Here is a 20,307-nt window from a genome sequence, read left to right on the forward strand (position 1 = left end):
AGAGTGGCATGGACATAGATACACTACCAAATGTAAAACAGATAGCTAGTGGAAAGCAGCCACACACAGGGAGATCAGCTCGGTGCTTTGTGATCACCTAGAGGAGTGGGATAGGGAGGCTTGGAGGGAGGGAGACACAAGTGGGAAGAGCTATGGGGATATATGTATATGTATAACTGATTCACTTTGTTATAAAGCAGAAACTAACACACCACTGTAAAGCAACTATACTCCAATAAAGATGTTAAAAAAAAAGAAATATATAAGGACATTTGGAAAAGTTAAAATTTCTTTCTCACACACAAGATTCTAGATGAATTAAAAATTTAAATGTGAAAGTCAAAACACAAACTTTTAGAATATATAGAAGTATGATAATGACCTCAGGGTTTGGAAGGATTTCCAAATAACATAAATACTAACCATAAAAAGAAAAAAAAAGAAATTTAAACATTAAAATTAAGGAGTTTAGTTCACCAAAAGACACCATGAAGCAGTTCAAAAGATAAGAAATGTGAGAAAAAATACAATATTTTAAACATATACAACTAACAAAGAATTAATATCCAGCATATATAAAGAACTCCCATGAATCAACAAGAAAAACCCAAACAATCTGATAGAGAAATAGACAAATTTTTCTTTAAAAGGCATTTTACTTAAGCATATGAAAAGGCATCCTACGTCTTTGGTAATTAGAGAAATAAACATTAAAAGCACAAAAAGATACCCAAGTGTTAACTAGAACCTGGAGCAGTAAGAACTCTCATAACCTGCAGGTGGGAGTTTAAATTGGTTACTACTATTCTGTAACCATTTTGGCATTAATAAAGCTGAAATGTACATACTCCAAGACCCAGCAATTCCATAACTAGAAATATACCCTAGAAAAACTATTGCACATATATACCAGAAGACATACACAAGAATGTATTCTCTTACTCTACAGGGCCAACATTACAAATTAACTCTGAAATGTTTAATTAAAAATCATACAACATACTCATTATCCAAAATTAACATTTATGGAGCACATAAATATTCTCTTCATGGACTTCTTATTCATTAATTGCTAAACTCATTAATAAATATCAGTAATACCCTTTTGTAAATATAGAGATAAAACACACCTGACAGGTCAATTTTAGATATAACATGAATGACTTTTTGTTCATACTGACAGGCATATATACTTTAAATACCAAAGGCTATTCCAAGCATTTATGGAAAAAATTCTTTCTGAAGATTATTTCCACTTAATCAGGATTAAATGTAGTTAAACTTTGACGCTTATTATCCTGAGTGAAAGAAATAACTTTAGTTTTAATATTTTACTTAATCAGAAAATAAACAGAAGGGAACAATATGAATAAACAAGAATATGGAGAGCCTGATGTCCTGTGGTCTTTCTTAATAACAACCCATTTTCAAGAGACTATAATCTCAACAGAAGCTCTCTACCAAGGATCTTAATCAGATTCTGAGAAAATTCACACTCAAAATAAACAATATGCCACTAAAACCCAAACAGTGTAAGTATTAGCAGCTATACAAAAAGTTAGCTTCTATCTAATGAGTCATTTTTAAAATGACGAAAGTCTAAGTCCTTCAAGTGCTTTCTATTCAAGCTGGAAAATATATAAAGGTAGGAATCATTTACAAAGCAGGTTGAGAAATTTTACTTCATTTTACACATCCTTGTTTGACTCCATGCAAACATCAAACTAAGAATGGCAAAAATGAGTTTCTCTTCCTACATATTAATACTAACTTTTTCTTTGCTTTCTCAAGGTGTTTCGCCTTCAGCCTCCAAGTCAATAAGAAATTTAGAAGATGACATGGTATTTAAAACACTGAGGTTGGGGAAAGCCTTTCAGAAGGAAGATACTGAAGAAAAATCAATTGTTGTTCCTTCCCTGGAGGAATATAAAAATGATGAGAGCAATTTCATGAATGATGAGGAAAACAAAAATTCAAAGGTAAGTGGCAATGTGACTTATCCTTTATTTCAGTGGAAATTTGAATGATGTTTATGAATCCTTTGGAAGTAAAGTCGATACTTTTATAAGCAGAAGTATGTGAAAAAAGTCACAATATGCATTAGGACAATTGATCAAATTTCCTACATACCAGGTTGTTCTTCTGGAAAATTCTGGAAAACATCTCTTATTCAAAAGGTTTTTATTCCCTGAAAACCTTGTATCTAAAATATTTTTTAGAGTCAAAACAGTGTAGAGCATCTTTGATCAATAAGAATATTACACAATTGTATCATAGTTCTATTCCCAATAAGACAGCTAAAACACAAATCAACCTTTTCTTTACAGAATGCAGGTTCCAAACACAATTTCTTAAATAATGGTCTGCCACTGAATCTGGCTATAAAACCTTATCTTGCACTAAAAGGATCTGTAGCTTTTCCAGCTGAGAATGAAGTTCAAAATACTGAATCAATACAAGAAAAGAGAGAAGTTGCAGATGAAGAAAACTCAGCTAAATTTCCTATAGGAAGGAGAGATTTTGACAGTGAGTAGTCTTTTTAAAATTCAATTCTTATATCTTAATATCATAAAATAGAAATCTGAGTTTAATTGAATTTGGGTCCAATCACAACAAAATCAAACAAGACCATGGTTCAATTTACTTGATTTTAAGTGACCCCTGCAAAAGATGTGAAATTAAAAAGTATTTAATTGGTTACTATAATTAGTTATTAGTTACTATAATTTTGATTTACTGAGAATTAGCTATACTAGATCCATTCTTTCACTTCTAATCAATTTTGTGTGATACTAGTCCTTTAAACAATTTAAGCTTTTTTTTCCTTCAGTGCTCAGGTGTATGCTGGGAAGAGTCTATCGACCTTGCTGGCAAGTCTGATACCTGTTGGTCCACATCATCATTTCAGAAGAAAACAAAATCATTTAATTGCCTGTGGGGAAAAAAGCCCTTAATGTTACTATGACTTGTATTATTTTAAATGTCTGTTTTCAAAGAAAGTAGTATTAAGATATACCTAAATGATATGCTTTACCTGTGCATTAAACTTTGTGAATATTCTGCATAATTACGACTTACTAGTATTTTTTAAACAATGCTTAACATGCTAACCTTACATACACTGCAGACCAAAATAATAAAGCACCATAATTTACACCTTGATCTCTTAAAAATTAAGTAGATGGGGGCTTCCCTGGTGGCGCAGTGGTTGAGAGTCCGCCTGACGATGCAGGGGACACGGGTTCATACTCCAGTCCGGGAAGATCCCACATGCCACGGAGCGGCTGGGCCCGTGAGCCATGGCCGCTGAGCCTGCGCGTCCGGAGCCTGTGCTCCGCAACGGGAGAGGCCACAACAGTGAGAGGCCCGCATACCACACAAAAAACAAAAAAAAAATTAAGCAGATGCCTTTGGTGAATGTTTTTATATATACATAAACCTAAAGAACATAAAAGACAAATTCATAGTCTAAAAAACTGAGTTAACTTTGTCTGGCCAGTAATCAATTTGTTCTTGGCGGTACATTTGTTGCTTTTTGCAGCTCTAACTAGTTTGCCATCTAATTTACTCTGCAAATCTTTTGATGCCTTAGGTATCTTAACATTTTTGTGTTGAGGTGGTTCGTTTCCATTATCACAGAGAATATTTTCATCATCCAAATCCACCTGTTTCCTTTTTGAGCCTTTATTTCCTGTCAGACTAATTGATTTTCTTGCCACTTTTTCATTTTTACTTCTGTCCAGATGAACATTTCCAGAACTTGTTCCAATTGTTGGTCTTCCAACAGATGAATTTACACCTCCTGTTATGCAAGATGAAAAGAGGAAAGAAATTATATAATACTTAAAATTATTACACATGAGAATTTTACAAAAAACTTTTTAAATGGCTAAAGAATATTTTTAAATTTATGATTTACAATCAAATAATGATATAAATTACATGATGAACAAATACAGCTATATTACTATCACATTTCTTTGCATTTTACCATATCACTTTTCATCCCTACAAACAATAAATTTGCTTTGTCTGAATGCATAACACTTAATCCTTAAATGCTGCAAGTTATTTCTTAAATACATTTAGTTAAATCAAACTGAGTCCTATTCCTATACATATATTTGTACTTAGATATAACTTTTTAAATAAACTCAGGTCTATAAAAATATAAACCTTTACATTGCAAAAAAAATCTAGTTTTACTTAAGTTAAAACCAATTAGTACACTAGAATTGAATTGTTATTAAATTGCTCAAATAAGGTCAATTACCAGAATGGTCATTTTCCATGTGAAGAACACACAAAGGCTTTGATGCTGAATTAACACTATTCCACTTATCCTTGCTTATCATGCAGTCATCTTTGTAAGTACAAGCAAACTGAGATCTAATTAAGGTTTGCTTCATCTGGTAACAGGAAAAAAGGAGAAAATATACAATTTATCCTTTATTTTTATTTAGTTTTTCATCTAGACAGAAATATACTCTGTAGTCACTGAGGTATCATAAAAATTTCCCTTAAATATTTCATTATCTGTGGGAACTTTTAATCCTTGATGTTTCATAGTTTGCAAACTCATTCACTGCTACAATCAGCATTTTTGTTCTTTTCAGTAATACCAGCTTTGTGTATGTTTTTGATAATTTTTGTAAAAGCTTAGGCAAATCAATTATAAACTCTTCAAAGGCCTTTGTTACACCTTCCTATGTCTGAGATGCTTTAGAAAGTGGTTTTATTATGTTTAATAATGATATACATGATATATGTAATCCTAGAAAAATACAAGTTTTCAATCTTAAAGAATTACAGGGTACAACTCTTTTAGGAAAAAATAGCATATGGAATTCAAGAAATTAGAGAAATTAAGGAAGGGAGAAATGTTAGGATAAAAAAGAAAAATAAGAGAAGGTGAAAGAAACAAAGATAGGAAACTAACAAAGAAGGTGAAAGATAAAACAAAGTGGTGAATGAAAGGCATTATTTAATTAAAAACATGAATATTTAGGGCTTCCCTGGTGGCCCAGTGGTTGAGAGTCCGCCTGCCGATGCAGGGGATGCGGGTTCGTGCCCCGGTTCGGGAGGACCCCACATGCTGCGGAGCAGCTGGGCCCGTGAACCATGGCCGCTGAGCCTGCGCATCCGGAGCCTGTGCTCCGCGACGGGAGAGGCCACAGCAGTGAGAGGCCCGCGTAACGCAAAAAACAAAACAAAACATGAATATTTAGAAAATTAAGAAATATGATTTGATTATATCATTCTAAGAAGATGTGACCAAGGGATTTAATAGTTGAGTATTCAAAGTATACTCCTGTAATTATCTTCAAACATGACTAATAGGAGAAAATTAGAAAGCTAAATTTAATTCTTAAGCACCATGCCAAGAAAGTATTTTTGGAAATGTATTCTGCAAACATAAAACCAGTGGCTGTTTTAGGGAGAGAACTTAATTTCAGAACAAAAGTAATCTACACAGATAATGCAAATTTCAACAATTGCAGCTGCTGTGTAATGCCATTTGGTTATAGTAGGGAGATTTCTCCAAATAATTAGAAATCATCTCAAATCTTTTTCAGAAACAGACAAAGCTTATTTCAAATACATGATTAAATAAAGAGGACTTCAACAATTCAAAAATTAATACTTCAAAGTATAACTACATTATGCTGAATAATACTCACAGAGCATGTATTGATACAGTTCACGAAGTCTAAAACAGCATGACTTTACATTATATATTCAGTAATTATACACTATGCTATATATTCAGAACGATAACTACATTAACCCACTCAGATGTTTGCAAAGATAACAGCAGTGAAATCCACTGACTACATTTTAGAAGAAATCAGAATAGTCTCCAGTCCAGCTGCTCCATAAATCAAGTTTTCTCAGGATGACAAATTTTATATCTTTCTGAGTAATGGTGTCTATGAGAGACTGTAACTCCCAGAGGACTAAAAATTATATTTAATTTGCTTGAAGAAGTAGACAATTAGAATTTATCTTCCATTTAAGCACAAAAATACACAAAATTGAAAAAAATGTGAAAATGTAAAAGATGAAAAACTATTTTTTTTAGAAGTGAAATACAGTAGGCTCTTGATAATGAATGGAGCTACAGCCCAATATCTTCATGAATCCACATGAATGCAACTACTATTATATATTTTCTACCATGAGATGCCCTAAAATATAACTGAAGGTTTTAACTAGGCCTTTTTGGATTTTATTAATTCCATAAGTAGAGAATTAAAACAATTAATAAAGCCATTAAAATAAATTTTGTTAATAAAATAAACTTTATATTATATTACATCATATCATCACTGTAGTAAATTATCCAAAAACATTTATTTCCATCTACAAAACCAATACTAGCTGCTGACATCTCTTTATACGTTTCTTTCATTTCGCCAGTTACTACTTATAGAAAATTATAAACTTATTGCTTACAGAGAGTTATAAAGAGTATGGTAAGGCCATGAAAGTAAATGGATGCTAAGTGGCTGGCAAGGATCACTCCCATAATATCCAGATAGTGATGGCACCTACAGGTGGCTTGGGGGACTAGAGCCTCCCACCACAAAACCTTCATCAGTACCACTCATAAAGCACTCTAAATAAAAATACAATAATTATTTAATACAGACAACTGATGTTTTCTCAATCTCATGCTGCATGTGAATAAAAATTTCTTTAGAAAGTTGGCATTTTTATTAATTTTAAACATACATCTGAGTAAAAAGCTTTCTTTGCTATGTAAATACAGTCGCAAAATAAGTTCAATAAACCCTCCTGACAGCTAGATTTCTTCTCCTTAGGCCCCCCATAGAGAACTTCTCTAGCCCTTAGTGACAGTAGGGCAGTTTCAGAAAACTAGAGTTAGAAGGAAATTCTTAAAATACTGATTATGGGTTGAGATGTGAAAGAAAATCAGTTAACCACTATATTTACCATGAAAAATATTATTTATAAACGTATCAAAACACAAGAGAGAACCACAATGGTTCTATGGCAATCTTGGAATACTTATATCCAAAAGTAATAACCGAGAGTAGTTATATTGAGGGTGTTTTTTTTCTTTTTTGTAAAAGATTATATGTGTGTTTTTTCCCTGCCCTGTACAAAGATCTTTTTTATCAATTACCACTTATTAAGTTCCAACTATGTGACAGGCACACAGTATACTAAAGAGATTACTAGGATGGCTTCCATAATCACAAAGACATTCTACTTATAAAATTTGCTGTTGACACACAGCTGGAAGAACTAATAAATAAATTGGATAATAGAATCAAGATTGAAAAGATCTCAGAAGGCTAGAACCATAAGTAGAAAATAATAAGATGAAAATGAATGAGGATAAACAAAGTCCTGTATTTAAGTTCAAAATATCAATTACAGATGTACAGGATGAGGAGAACCTGACTTAAAAACAACATATGAAATAAAGACCTAGAGATTTTAACTGATCATGAACTTGACTGGAGCCAACAATGTGATGTCCAACTAAGAAACCCGCACAAAGAAACAAGATGATGTGATGGAAAAGGCATCAGATTTGTGGTCAAAAGACCTGGCTTCTAATACTGGCCCTATCACTTACTAAGTAGATGATCTTGGGTAAACCTCTAAACCTCTCACTTATCCACATATAAATGGGAATATTTACCTCATAGAGTTGTGAGGATTAAATGAAGTTAAAAATATGAAACAGCTATGTAACTCTAAAGATATATGTAGATACTATACAGTTATTAATGTAGTAACATATAAAGAAAGTACTCCTATAGAGTAAGAAATCTGTTGAATTAGGTTTCTCAGGACCTGGCCAACCCTAAAATGATTCTAGGAATGCAGCTCAAAAAATGAACTTACAATCAGCTTCTTCATTTTGGTTATTAAAACAATACAAGCTACATTGACTTGTATTTATAACTTAAAAGAGATTGCTTTTCCTTTGTTCATAAAAGTTGAATTTTTCTGCACAAGATTAGTGGCTACATAGAATTGAGATTACTTCCTGTTGCAAATCTTCCAAATCTCTGTGTATTTGATTTGGAATCACAAATAAGCAAAACAATTCCCTTTTGAAAGTGCTTTTGAAGTACTTAACAACTAAGAATAATGTCCAGATTCATACATGGCTGTTAAAATCATTTTATGTTCAAGTCACATGAGAGAAAAAGATTCAAAGTTTTCCTTTGTAAAGTGAATTCCCCCCTTTGGAAAGATTTCTATCCACAGTAAAATTGCAATGAACTTCAAACTTGCCAAGAATTGGAAAAGTCCTTTTGCCACAAGCTCTTTTTAAATTGAAATTATTAGTAGGTTCCCAGTTTGAGGAAAATAGTACTTCACATAGGAAAGCCTGACTCCAGTTAAATTAAGACAAATGAGTCAAAATATTGAAAAGTCACAGAAACTCTCAGTTAGCTGTATTAATAAGAAAATGAAATTTCTAAGCCCCCATTATAGCGGGGGCTATAAATTTTATCAACAAGTTTGGAAAAAGAAATTACTCAACATACCTATTAAATATATAACTAAAATAAATATTCAAAATTCACCTTTTCATTCTTACATTATCACATTTTCAAAAGAACAGAGATTTGCTATTCTTAATGGCATATGAATTTGTAAGTATATCAAATGATGACTATTATAATTACTATGCCTTCGTTTACACTTTGGAAACAGCATAAATTTTGAAGTCTTACACCTGAATACAACCACTGTTCTGTTACTTACTAGGTATATGGTCTGGAAAATAATGCCTTCTAGATTTCAACAAGGATTAATTGGAATGAGGGATATAAAATACCTAGTATAACCCTTGACACTTAGGAGGTACGCAATAAATCCCAACCTCATTACTTCAGCCAAAACAAGTTCAAATTTTAGTTCAGACTAATACAAACATCCCATTTTCATTCTAATGAAAAATGCTGCTCATTCCCTTAAAGCCTTTGCTTAATGTCACCTTCTCAAAGAGACCTGTACTGATCGTTCCCTTTAAAACCAAAACACACACAAAGGAACACACTCTTCTTACCCCCCTCCCCAACTTTATTTCCTGCCATAGCACTGATAACCTTCTAATATACCATATAATTCACTTGTTTGTTTTGTTTATTATCTGCCTCTCCCAACTAAAAGGTAAGCTCCATGAACAAAACCTTAGTTTGCCAACTGATGGCCTGCTCTGGCCCTCTTCATCACACCGGGTGAGGAATAAGTCCACAGGGACTTGGATATGCCCACTAGGAGACTATGACTCCCTTTTAGATCCTGTTCCAAGAACGTGGCACCCCAGAATTCCCTGCTTAAACTGCCTAGGCACTGGGCCAGCACTGGCCTCTTCCTTTAGGAAGGGCTGATTGTTTATGACAAGGGTGACAGGGAGCGGGATGTATACATTTCTGGGTGGAGTGTGTCTAACAGTATGGAACAGAACTAGCATTAAAAGGACTGCGGGGGTAGACCAGGGGTTTCCATTTATGTTCTTCCACCCTAGTCCCACAAATATTGGGGGACAACTTGCCCATCAGGGCAGGGGTTTTTGTCTGTTTTGCTTGCTGATATATTTACAGTGCCTAGGACAGAGCCCGGTATCCAGTAGGCATTTAATACATGTTTGCTGAGTGCATTAATTAAGTAAAATTATAACACACTCTAACAGGTGTATGCGAGCAGAAGGTATGAGGGAACAGAAACCAAGAGTAAGCAAAAGCTTGGAGGTAGAAAGAGATGTATGGAGAGTAAAGAAACCACAGCACACAGAAATGAGAGAAGTAGACTGGTAAAGAACATTTAAAGCACCCTAAGGGCAAAAGCTCTGATATATCAATAGAAAAACATGTACAGAGTAAACTACTCTGTTCAATAGAGTAAGAAAACCATTTGGTACAGAAACAAGAGAGAGGTATACACACAAAGTTACATCACATTTAAGTACAGAGAACCATGCAGCTGAAGTCCTTAAGCCCCATTATATCCACCATTACTTTCAAGTTCTTAAATATTCCACCTTTCTTAGGTTCTCATGCACATATCCTTACAATAAGCCCCACAAAAAGTAACTGTTCCTTAAAACCACAAAAGCCACACCTTCCTTAACCTTGCCCCACATTATTTATTCACTTATTTTGTTCACTATGGAATGCACAGCCTCTTTATACTAGCTAAGACAATCTTATACTTTTTCATCAGTTGTTTGCTCCACCTGCAATGCTCTCTTCCATCCTCTCTCCCTATTTAAATCCTATTTATTCTAATCTCTCATGGTCAGAGCACCATTTCCTCTACTTATTATGGGTTTTCAGTTATTGCATTTGTGTGTATCTTTAATCCACTAGAAATGCAACTGTTTAATATGCTGGCCATATGTAGCTAATTAATTAAAATTAAATAGAATTAAAAATCGAGTTCCTCAGTTGCAGTACCACATTTCAAGTGCTCAAAAGTCACACGTGGCTAGCACCTACAGTACTGGATAGCACAAATTACAGAACATTTCCACAGAAGTTCTACTGGAGAACACTGCTCTGGAAAGAAGCTTTACAATCTATGTCCTGTGTGTGTGTGTGGCACATACATGAAAGGCAGATGGATTTTCAAAGGACTCAGGGACATTTTTTAGTTTGCTAGGTCCATAATATTGGAACACATACGCAACTGTACATTATTAAAGGAAACCACACATCTGTTCCTCACATCTTCTAACTACTACCTGATGTGAAAGGACCAATTAAGCTTTGGAAAATATTACAATCATTATATCTTCAAATACTATTTCAATCCTATTTTCTCCTCTTGTTCTGAGGATCCAGTTAGGCATATGTTAGACATTTTCTGTGTCCTACTCTTCTCTTCTGCTTTTTTATTCTTTATTCTCTCTTTGCTTTAGTTTGGACTTTTTTCTAATGACCTATCTTCATGTCCACTATGCTACCTAATGCTATGTCTGGTCTACTATTAAATTCACCTAGGGACTTCCCTGATGGTCCAGTGGTTAAGACTTCGCCTTTGAATGCACGGAGTGCGGGTTCAACTCCTGGTTGGGAAGCTAAGATCCCACATGCCTCGGGGCCAAAAAAAAAAAAAAAAAACCCATAATAAAGAAGCAATATTGTAACAAATTCAATAAAGACTTTAAAAATGGTCCACATCAAAAAATCTTTAAAATAAATAAATTCACCTAATAAATTATTAATTTTAGATAATGTTTTTATAGTTCTGCAATGTCCATTTGGTTCTGATTTAAAATTTTTGATTCTTGGGAGTTCCCGGTGGTCTAGTGGTTAGGATTTGGCAATTTAACTGCCATGGCCCAGGTTCAATCCCTGGTCAGGGAACTGAGATCCCGCAAGCTGTGCACCTTGCCAAAAAGTAAAAAAATTGATTCTCTGTTGGAATTTCCCAATTTTTCATCCATTTTGCCCTTTTCCTTTAATTACCTTTTTTTTTTTTTTTTTTGCGGTACACCGGCCTCACTGCTGTGGCCTCTCCCGCCACGGAGCACAGGCTCTGGACGCGCAGGCCCAGCAGCCACGGCCCACGGGCCCAGCCGCTCCGCGGCACATGGGATCCTCCCAGACCGCGGCACGAACCTGCATCCCCGGCATCGGCAGGCGGACTCCCAACCACTGCACCACCAGGGAAGCCTAATTACCTTTAAATGTTAAAAAAAAAATTTAATTCCTTGTCAGCTGATCCCAGTAGCTGGGTCATTTGTGAGTCTGCCTCTATTGTTAGTTTTTTCTCTTGATTAAAGGACAAGTCTTCCTGTCTCTTCTCATGTCCAGTATATAAAGGAACTATAGAGGCTCCAGATGAAACCTTCTATCAAGGGTTTCCTTTGTCTCTGTTAGGCAGACACAGAGAGGGGCTGATAACCGCAATGCCGACAGGGACTGACCTGAGTCAAAGCTGGGTTGCAGTTGTCATAACTCATATTTGACTTCTGGTTCTTAACCTCTCCTTCGGGAATGTCCCTCCCAAGCTTTCAACTGAGAGCCTTGTGGATCTCTATCATCTCTGACCTGAAAGTCTGGGGGATTCAGTCTGTCTTCCAAAGGTTTTTACATTGTATTCTTCGGGCTCCCAACCCACTTCATTTCCAAACGTGGCAAATATCTTGAGAAGGCAACAGCCATGCGTTTCAGCCAGGTCACACTCCTCAAGAGGAGCCTTGTCTTCTGAGCTACTGCAAGACTACAGGTGATTTTAGTATACTGGATTGAGGTTCCTTAACCTCCCACTCAGCTCCAAAATTCAGCATAGGTGCTGCAGGTAAAAATAACTGTGCATTCAGGGCCCCAAAGTTTCCAAATTGTTGCCAGCCCCTCGAGACATCAAAATATTTGTTAGTTCCTCTGTCAGTGAGTTCCTTTACATGGGCCAAGATCAATCCTTGGCTCATACCCAAAATTGGAAAAATAATCCCAGGGAAGAAAACTCTGATAATAGTCTGTTCACCTCAGAAGAACTTTACCCTCTCCAGATTTTTAGTTTATTTAAACTGTTTTGCTTACATAGCTTTCTTATGTCTTTTAAAATATTTTCCCCAACTTATCTGCCTTTTATTTTGTTATTGTAGCAGAAATGGTATTTTGCCATGATCTACTACATCCTAGTTAGAAACAGAAGCCTCCAAGCCTGTGAGTGGTTTCTTGATTCTGTTTCCTCCTTATTTGACAGCATTTTACTTGCTCCTCAGTTACATGTTGAAGGCTGCATATTTTCTGTTATCCCCCATTTTTCTGTAGCCTGAAGGAGGCAGGCTGGAGCCTGGAGGCAAAAGTAACATTCAGTTGAGGAGATAGGCAATCTGAAAAAATTTCTGGGTTGGTTCCTCACTTTCTTCTAAGAATTTATTGTGTATTATATGTACCATAAAAAGTCCCTCTATTTAGAGGCTGTATTTCATTCAAATGCAAGGGGATCATTTGGATAATTTCCACAATTCAGTATGCAGCACTAGAGCCTTCACTGTGTCAATGTGTAAATCCCAGAGTTCATTCTCCACATTACTATGTAGTTGCCACTTCTACTATTTCTCTAAAAAGAAAAAAAAAGAACACACAGCTGGCTTCTCAGTTTTGGAAATATTTTAGTGATAATTCTCAGGACTTTGTCAACTCACTAGCACACTATGTGGAGACTGGGGCTAGATTAAGTTGCTAAATCATGTTGTGCCTTTTCCCTCTGAAATCTTTCCTTCCTTGGCCATCGTTTCTGAAGTTTATTGTATCCAATCAAATTATTTTCTGTTGTTTGCTCTTGGTGAATATTTTTGCTAGTTATTGCTATTTTGTACTCATTTTAAGTATTAGGGGAAAGAAATTCTAATTGAACTCAATATACCATTTTATATGGATATACTCAGTTTTGGAATACCCTAAAGGTTAAACATGGATGTCTAATTTTCCAACACCATGAGCATTGTACTGCCTGGCTGCTTATAATAGGTACCAGAGTTAGAGCCAGTCTATTTTTTCCAACTACCTATGTCCTAATTTTCACTGTCCCAACTATGTCAACTTTTAAAGATCTAGCATTTTTCTGATCCACTGACAAGTTATTAAGTTAGTTAACGGTGATGATTATTCGGACATACATATAATACGGAGGAAAACACTAGACTCAGAATAAGGAAAAAGATATGTATATACAACTTTTCAGTTGTGTCTGAAAAGCAAAATATGGCTAAATCAAGCTGGAAGGAATAAAACTAATTAATTTACAGGGACTTAAGAAGGTAATTGTCTCCTGGAAAGATCTTATAATAAAAAGGTATGAAGGTACTTGTATAAATCGCTTGGAAACTGGGGTAAGAATGGGAAGAAAGCATTCTCTAAAGGCTCCTACCAAACCCATGAAGGTTCAGGAAGAACCTTCTAATTTCCTTCCCAGGGGAATTTATTTGACCATCATAGACAATTTTCCAAATAAGCTACAGTAGAAAATAAAACTTGAGCATTTCAAATGAGTTAATGAACACTTTCCAAAGTGGTTTCATAGGATTTGGGGATCAGGAGTGCCTATTTCTATTTATGAACAAGGAAATGAAAATCCAAGAAAAGTTAATTTGCCCCAAATAATAATGACATGGATATTTCACAATCAAGTATGATCTACAACATCAAAATTCTAAGTTCTCTAACAGTATCTACCTTTGTCTTTCCAAGACAGTTTTTCAAGTGTAGATCATATATCCTTTCCATGATAAAAAAGAGAATTAAATGCCAAAAGAGAAAAAGTAACAGGATAATAAGGTAACAAGCTGTTAAACTACTTTCCCATAGTTACTTAGTACTAAATATTAGCAGCATTTTTTGTTATTCCAGCAAGTACTCGATCTGGCCATGGTTCAGCTGTATACCTGGCTAAACCAATTATTTTCACACTTTGCTTTCATAAAGAGTACTGTACTATAAAATATAACCAAAAACACCAATTCCTTCCTTTCTCTATTGCCATTTAGTTTCAGAGCTACGTGGAGTAAGCCAGCTCCACTATTAAGTAACAGAAGCAATGTAATTATAGTCTTATTAGTATTTATCCATGGCTTTGCACAATGGCATAAAATATTTCCTGGTAGTTATGATATCTTGGATAAGGTGCTTTCTCAAGGATTTTGATCTCCTCATCTATAAATGAGACTGGATCAGATACCGTCTCTTCTACCTCCCAAAACTTTACAAATTGGTTCATAAATTTTACAGTAATTAGTTGACTCTTACCAATTTCTAAAAACACCTTCTCATTATTCAGACAGATCTTTTCATTTTGATTTACTTAGTTTAACAAAATATCCCAATGATCTTTATTTTTTTACTTTTTACTTGAATTTATTACATATAGAAGATTTCATAGGAAGATAACTTTTATCGTTAATCTATTAGGTTCCAGACAATTTTCTAAGTAGTTTACAGATATCTACTTGGTATCTTGATATGGTATTACTTGAATTTTTTTTTAACATCTTTATTGGAGTATAATTGCTTTACAATGTTGTGTTAGTTTCTGCTGTATAACAAAGTAAATCAGCTATATGTATACATATATCCCCATATCCCCTTCCTCTTGCATCTCCCAATGATTTTTAAATGAAAATATTAAAGTTTGTCAGTAGCCATAGCAGGGAAAAAATAAAGAATTTGTTACATTTCCGTTTCTAATCAAGTCCAAAGGATAGATGTTTTTTTTCAAAAATCTTACACCTCGACTACAAGTACTTAGGTTAATATAACAAAGAATTGACAAGTTTTTTCACAGAAAAATTATATAAAAATCAATGATGTATTCCATAGATGTTAACTACTAACAGCTACTAATAACCAATAGGAAGATAAGACTTATTAATCTAAATAAACTAAATGGATTTGGGGTATGTAGAAGAAACAGATAACTAAAGGCTTTGCTAATTGGGACTAACTTTCCAAATGGGAATATAAAGAACAAATTAGAGTTCTCAAAGTTATATCAAAAGATGAATAATTATTTGATAATTTAAGGATAATTGTAAATTTTACATGAAAATTTTGTTGAACAAATGAATTAATTCCCAACCATAGAACAGTGTCTGGCACATAGCAGATACCCAATAAATGTATGCTGAATAAATCAATGAGTTAAAAGCAAGCTTTTTTTTTTTTTTTTTTTTTTTTTTTTTTTTGTGTTACGCGGGCCTCTCACTGCCGTGGCCTCTCCCGTTGTGGAGCACAGGCTCCCGACGCGCAGGCCCAGCGGCCACGGCTCACGGGCCCAGCCGCTCCGCGGCACGTGGGATCCTCCCAGACCGGGGCACGAACCCACGTCCTCCACATCGGCAGGCGGACTCCCAACCACTGCGCCACCAGGGAAGCCCCAAGCTTCTTTTTTGAAAAATAAGACCAAGAAAAATTTAAGTGCCTAAAAACATGTTACTGACTACTTATAGGCACAAATGTTTCAAATGAGAACTGGGATACTCAGTTCAAACCAAGTGAAAATATAAAGAATAGCTCTAGTCAATGAACAATGTGAAATGTTCTCCTTGTCTCAATCCAAAATCAATTATATTCTGCCATTATGTCTTCAGATGGGAACAAAACTGAAATTATATGGACTCTCAAGATTCAGTTGAAGATATTAGAAATGTAAATGAGAAAACCATCTCCTCTTTATTTTCCCCCTCATTCACTGAACACATATTTATTGAACACTTACCATAGCAGGTGCTTATTCATTTCCTTCTTTTAGGTCCAAGGTATTGAATAAACCAGAGACAGATTAGCCAAGATTGTATTAAAAGGAAAGTTTCTGTGTGTCAACTGTCATAACTTATTTTCCATTTAATCCCTATTGTTCCATGTATAATGTATGTTTATAATACCCAGCTCAGCTTTATATATTTATTCTTCTAAAAGTAAACCGATTTTTATCATTTTCATGACAGTATATTAAATTGTACCTTAATTGTTTTCTCTTGCACTGACATATGGATACGTTCCCTTAGGGGTTTCATCGATGAATTATTCACTTGTGTGGGAGATCTAGTTCAAAGAAAGCAAAAGTTTATAAACCAAAGTAGCTTTTAAACTAGTTTACACCTCTCCGCTATCCAAAAGCAGTTAGAGAATAAAAGTTTATTCTGAACAACTGAACCTAGTTGTTTACAATACTATTTAAAAGTGTGCATATTTCTATTCTGAGAGTTCTAAATACTAATAATTTGCTTAATTAATTAATTCAGCCACTAAATATTTGAGCTTCTACTATATGTAAGGCACTGTATACAATGTTGTGAAGAATAGAAAGTTCATTCATTCACTGGCTCTGAATTCAGGCATCTTGATCTAAGGAAGGGAAATAAGATATCCACATAACTAAAATTCAAAATAAAAAAGGACAGATGCCATGGCAGGAAAATTCAAAAGAGAAAAGCATAGTTTAGAAATAGGAGGGTCAGAGAAGACATGATAGAGAAGGAGACACTGGCAATTTGGAGCCAAACATGGATTCCTCAGTAAATTCCTTTTTAGCTTAATAGAGCCAGAGTCATAACCCCTTTGTGTCAAAAGACCATTACATAAGAACAAAGGGGGCTCCCCTGGTGGCGCAGTGGTTAAGAATCCGCCTGCCAATGCAGGTGACATGGGTTCCAGCCCTGGTCCAGGAAGATCCCACATGCTGGGGAACAGCTAAGCCCGTGCGCCACAACTACTGAGCCTGCACTCTAGAGCCTGCGAGCCACAACTACTGAGCCTGTGTGCCACAACTACTGAAGCCCGTGTGCCTAGAGCCCATGCTCTGAAACAAGAGAAGCCACCGCAATGAGAAGCCCATGCACCGCAACAAAGAGTAGGCCCCGCTTGCCACAACTAGAGAAAGCCCGTGCGCAGCAACGAAGACCCAATGCAGTCAAAAATAAATTAATTAAATAAATTTATTTTTTATAAAAAGAATAAAGGATAATCTATTCTAAGAAAGACTAGTTTATAACCCTACATTGACTTACATTCATATACATTGTCCTTAATTTTATCATTTCAATGCAGACCATTAAAAATATACTTTAAAAAAAAGAAATATATACTTTACCATGGACTGGTACTTGTCTGCACAATGACAACTGAAAATGCTAAGGTAACTATAAACGTGTTTGGCCACATAATTGAGTATAGAAAAATACCTCTTTAAAATGTATGTGGGGATTAATTTTATTTAGAAAATCCTACAAACACAAAATAACTTTCTCTAAGAAAATGACAGAATTCAATCTAAGAGAAAATCTAAATCATTTATATTTCTACCTAAAAGCAAACTTTGTTAAACAGAAGTAAGTTGACAGGAGGAAAAAAACAAAGGTTCATTTTCTTTATACTCTTTTCTGGGATTCCAACACAGGGTATAAGTAAATCATTGATAAAATAAATTTTCATTGCAAAGGAATTAGAAGACAACACTGAATGATAGAGCATTATAAAGTTTCTCTTTAAAGAGAAAAGATAGTGAAGCACAGGAGAGAGAGAGAGAGAGAAGGTAAAGCAATCATAGATAGATATGAACAATTTTAGACTAAAATCAGATTTCTAGAAAGTGGCTCAAGCAGAAAATAGAAAAGATCAAACAGGACAATTTTTTTAAAATCCTCCACAATGTAATAATACAATTTTAAACCGCTATTCTAAAATTTTAAATGTTTCTATAAATGAATGTTCATTAATTAAAAATACCACCAACTCAGTGTTTGACCGAATTGCTGTTAAAACTGGTGAGTATCAATGTCTTGCACAGAATACCAAGAGTAATTTAGTATTTTCTCCATAATGCGATGAAGAACAAGTAAATGTCAATTCCAGTGTAAGTCTGGTGTATACCAACTCTCCTATTCTCAAGCAAAATAGCACAATCTTTGGAGCAGAGACCTCAGGTTCTGGAGAAAGACACCTTTGCTGCTTGCCAACTTAGACAAATTGCTTGCTATCTCTCTCAAGTCTCTAACTCTTCACTTATAAATTGGGGAGACACTGCTGTGAGGGCTGATATAAGTGAAAGCATTTAGCAAAGTTTTTGACACAAATATCTATGCAAATATTTCCACAGCAAAAAACAAGAACACAAAAACAAAAAACACCAGTCATACTCTCACAAAATACTTTTCTATATAACTCCCTCACATTCAAATGTTCAATCTCCCTTTAACTAACTTTTATATTTTCTCTTCATACTTTTCTGTAGTTCCCAAGCTTCCTAACCATAGCATGTATTTCTTTTATAACAAATGAGGTGTTTTTTTCAAAAATTTCCTTTATAGACTTAAGTTAATATTCACATACATATAACTTCCACATTACTTACCTAAAAAGTGTAAGAATAGAAGTTCCATTATGATGAATTGTGTTTTCATCATCATATAAAAGCTCTGCTTTGTTTTTGGTAGGAGCACTGGCTGCTTCTTCATCCAAAAGAACTAGTAAAGTTTTCACAGTATCTCTGCCACAGTATGCAGTGCCATGGTTTATGGCATGAGATTTTGGCTAGAACAGGAAACAGTTTCAAATAAATGTAACAATCACCCCAGCTGGGTCAATCAGCCACTCTTTTCCATTTCATGTGCTATTGTTCTTCCTCTTCTATTAAGCTATAAAAAAATCAGCCACGAGAAGTGGCTCTACAGCATGTGAATATTTATCCCTCAAGCCATAATAAAATCAATCTTATGAACTTCCAGAAGCACAAAAAATATAGAAAATAGTATCATCAAAGGAAGACATTAGATTTTGGTCAAAATAACATTAGTCTTTATAAGTCAGAAAGTTTAGCTACAATCTATGTGATCTCAGCCTCGTGACTTAACTTCTTTGTATACCGATATTTTTTCTCTCTTATACCAGAAGTGAGATTCTGGTGATCTGAATACCAACCCCACAGATGGCTGTAAAGATCTACTCAAATGCAAAAATAAAAAAACTAGTTGACCTTCATTCATTCAGTAATCACCCATAAGCACATACTAAGTCCCAAGAATTGCATTTGAAGCTAAGGCTACAAAGGTAAAAACTAGTGTCTCAAGGAACCCGTAGGCTCTTTTATAAAATAAATAAGTAACCAATAATGGCATTACAGAGTGCTAAGTGTTATTTCCTTTTTTTAAATTTTATTTATTTATTTATTTTTGGCTGCATTGGGTGTTCGTTGCTGTGTGTGGGCTTTCTCTAGTTACAGCAAGTGGGGGCTACTCTTCGTTGGAGTGCGCAGGCTTCTCTTGTTGTGGAGCACCGGCTCTAGGCGTGCCGGCTTCAGTAGTTGTGGCACACAGGCTTAGTTGCTCCGCGGCATGTGGGATCTTTGCGGACCAGGGATCGAACTCGTGTCCCCTGCATTGGCAGGCGGATTCTTAACCATTGCGCTACCAGGGAAGTCCCCTAAGTGCTATTTCGAAGAGAATGTATAAATTGTGCAGTGGGAGCACACCCAAAGGTCATGATCAATTTACCCTGGGATCAAGGATGGCTTCATAGAGGAGACACAAAAGGTAAGAGAGAACATGGTATTTTCAGAGACTACATGGCATGAAATGGCTGAAGATCAGGGTAACAGACAGGGAGTCATGTGAGATGAGCCTGGGAAAGCATTGTATATCAGACAAAGAAGTTATAAGTCAATCTGTTACAAGGATAAAATCTCTTCCTTTATTAAGCAAGGAAATAAAATGATACTATTTACATTTTAGAAAAATGACAGCAACGATGGAAATGTGTAAAATATTTATATTCCAGGGTAAGACTGTTATTAAATCTGGAGACAGGACCA

The 20,307-nt window shown here is 35.0% G+C and overlaps 2 protein-coding genes across 4 annotated transcripts in view; one reads left to right on the forward strand and one right to left on the reverse strand.

Moving 5' to 3' along the window:
- Positions 1-645: 645 nt before the first annotated feature.
- The window catches only part of PARPBP (PARP1 binding protein), an 86,258-nt gene continuing 66,596 nt past the window's right edge, over positions 646-20,307 (reverse strand). Inside the window, exons 8-12 of one of the 3 annotated variants that reach the window (XM_032646438.1) lie at positions 18,853-19,031; positions 16,463-16,544; positions 4,274-4,409; positions 3,666-3,802; positions 2,833-2,932 (exon numbers count right to left, since the gene is read on the reverse strand). In XM_032646438.1, the coding sequence (XP_032502329.1) occupies positions 2,921-2,932; positions 3,666-3,802; positions 4,274-4,409; positions 16,463-16,544; positions 18,853-19,031 (546 nt within the window). In that variant the 3' untranslated portion in view covers positions 2,833-2,920. Of the gene's footprint in view, positions 3,803-4,273; positions 4,410-16,462; positions 16,545-18,852; positions 19,032-20,307 lie in introns of all 3 variants that reach the window. The other 2 variants (XM_032646439.1, XM_032646437.1) reach the window with 2 other exon arrangements.
- Positions 1,731-3,064, forward strand: PMCH (pro-melanin concentrating hormone). Its single transcript, XM_032646442.1, has 2 exons — positions 1,731-1,979; positions 2,328-3,064. Exons 1-2 carry the CDS (start codon positions 1,731-1,733, stop codon positions 2,532-2,534), a joined length of 456 nt encoding a protein of 151 aa, XP_032502333.1. The 3' UTR covers positions 2,535-3,064.

This window comes from Phocoena sinus, chromosome 10 (genome assembly GCF_008692025.1).
Source record: "Phocoena sinus isolate mPhoSin1 chromosome 10, mPhoSin1.pri, whole genome shotgun sequence".
In the NCBI taxonomy this organism is placed as follows: Eukaryota; Metazoa; Chordata; class Mammalia; order Artiodactyla; family Phocoenidae; genus Phocoena; species Phocoena sinus.

Coding starts and splice junctions, on each gene's coding strand:
- PMCH (XM_032646442.1), top strand. CDS start 1,731: ATGGCAAAAATGAGTTTCTCTTCCTACATATTAATACTAACTTTTTCT. Junction 1,980..2,327: donor AGGAAAACAAAAATTCAAAG/GTAAGTGGCAAT, acceptor TTTTCTTTACAG/AATGCAGGTTCCAAACACAA.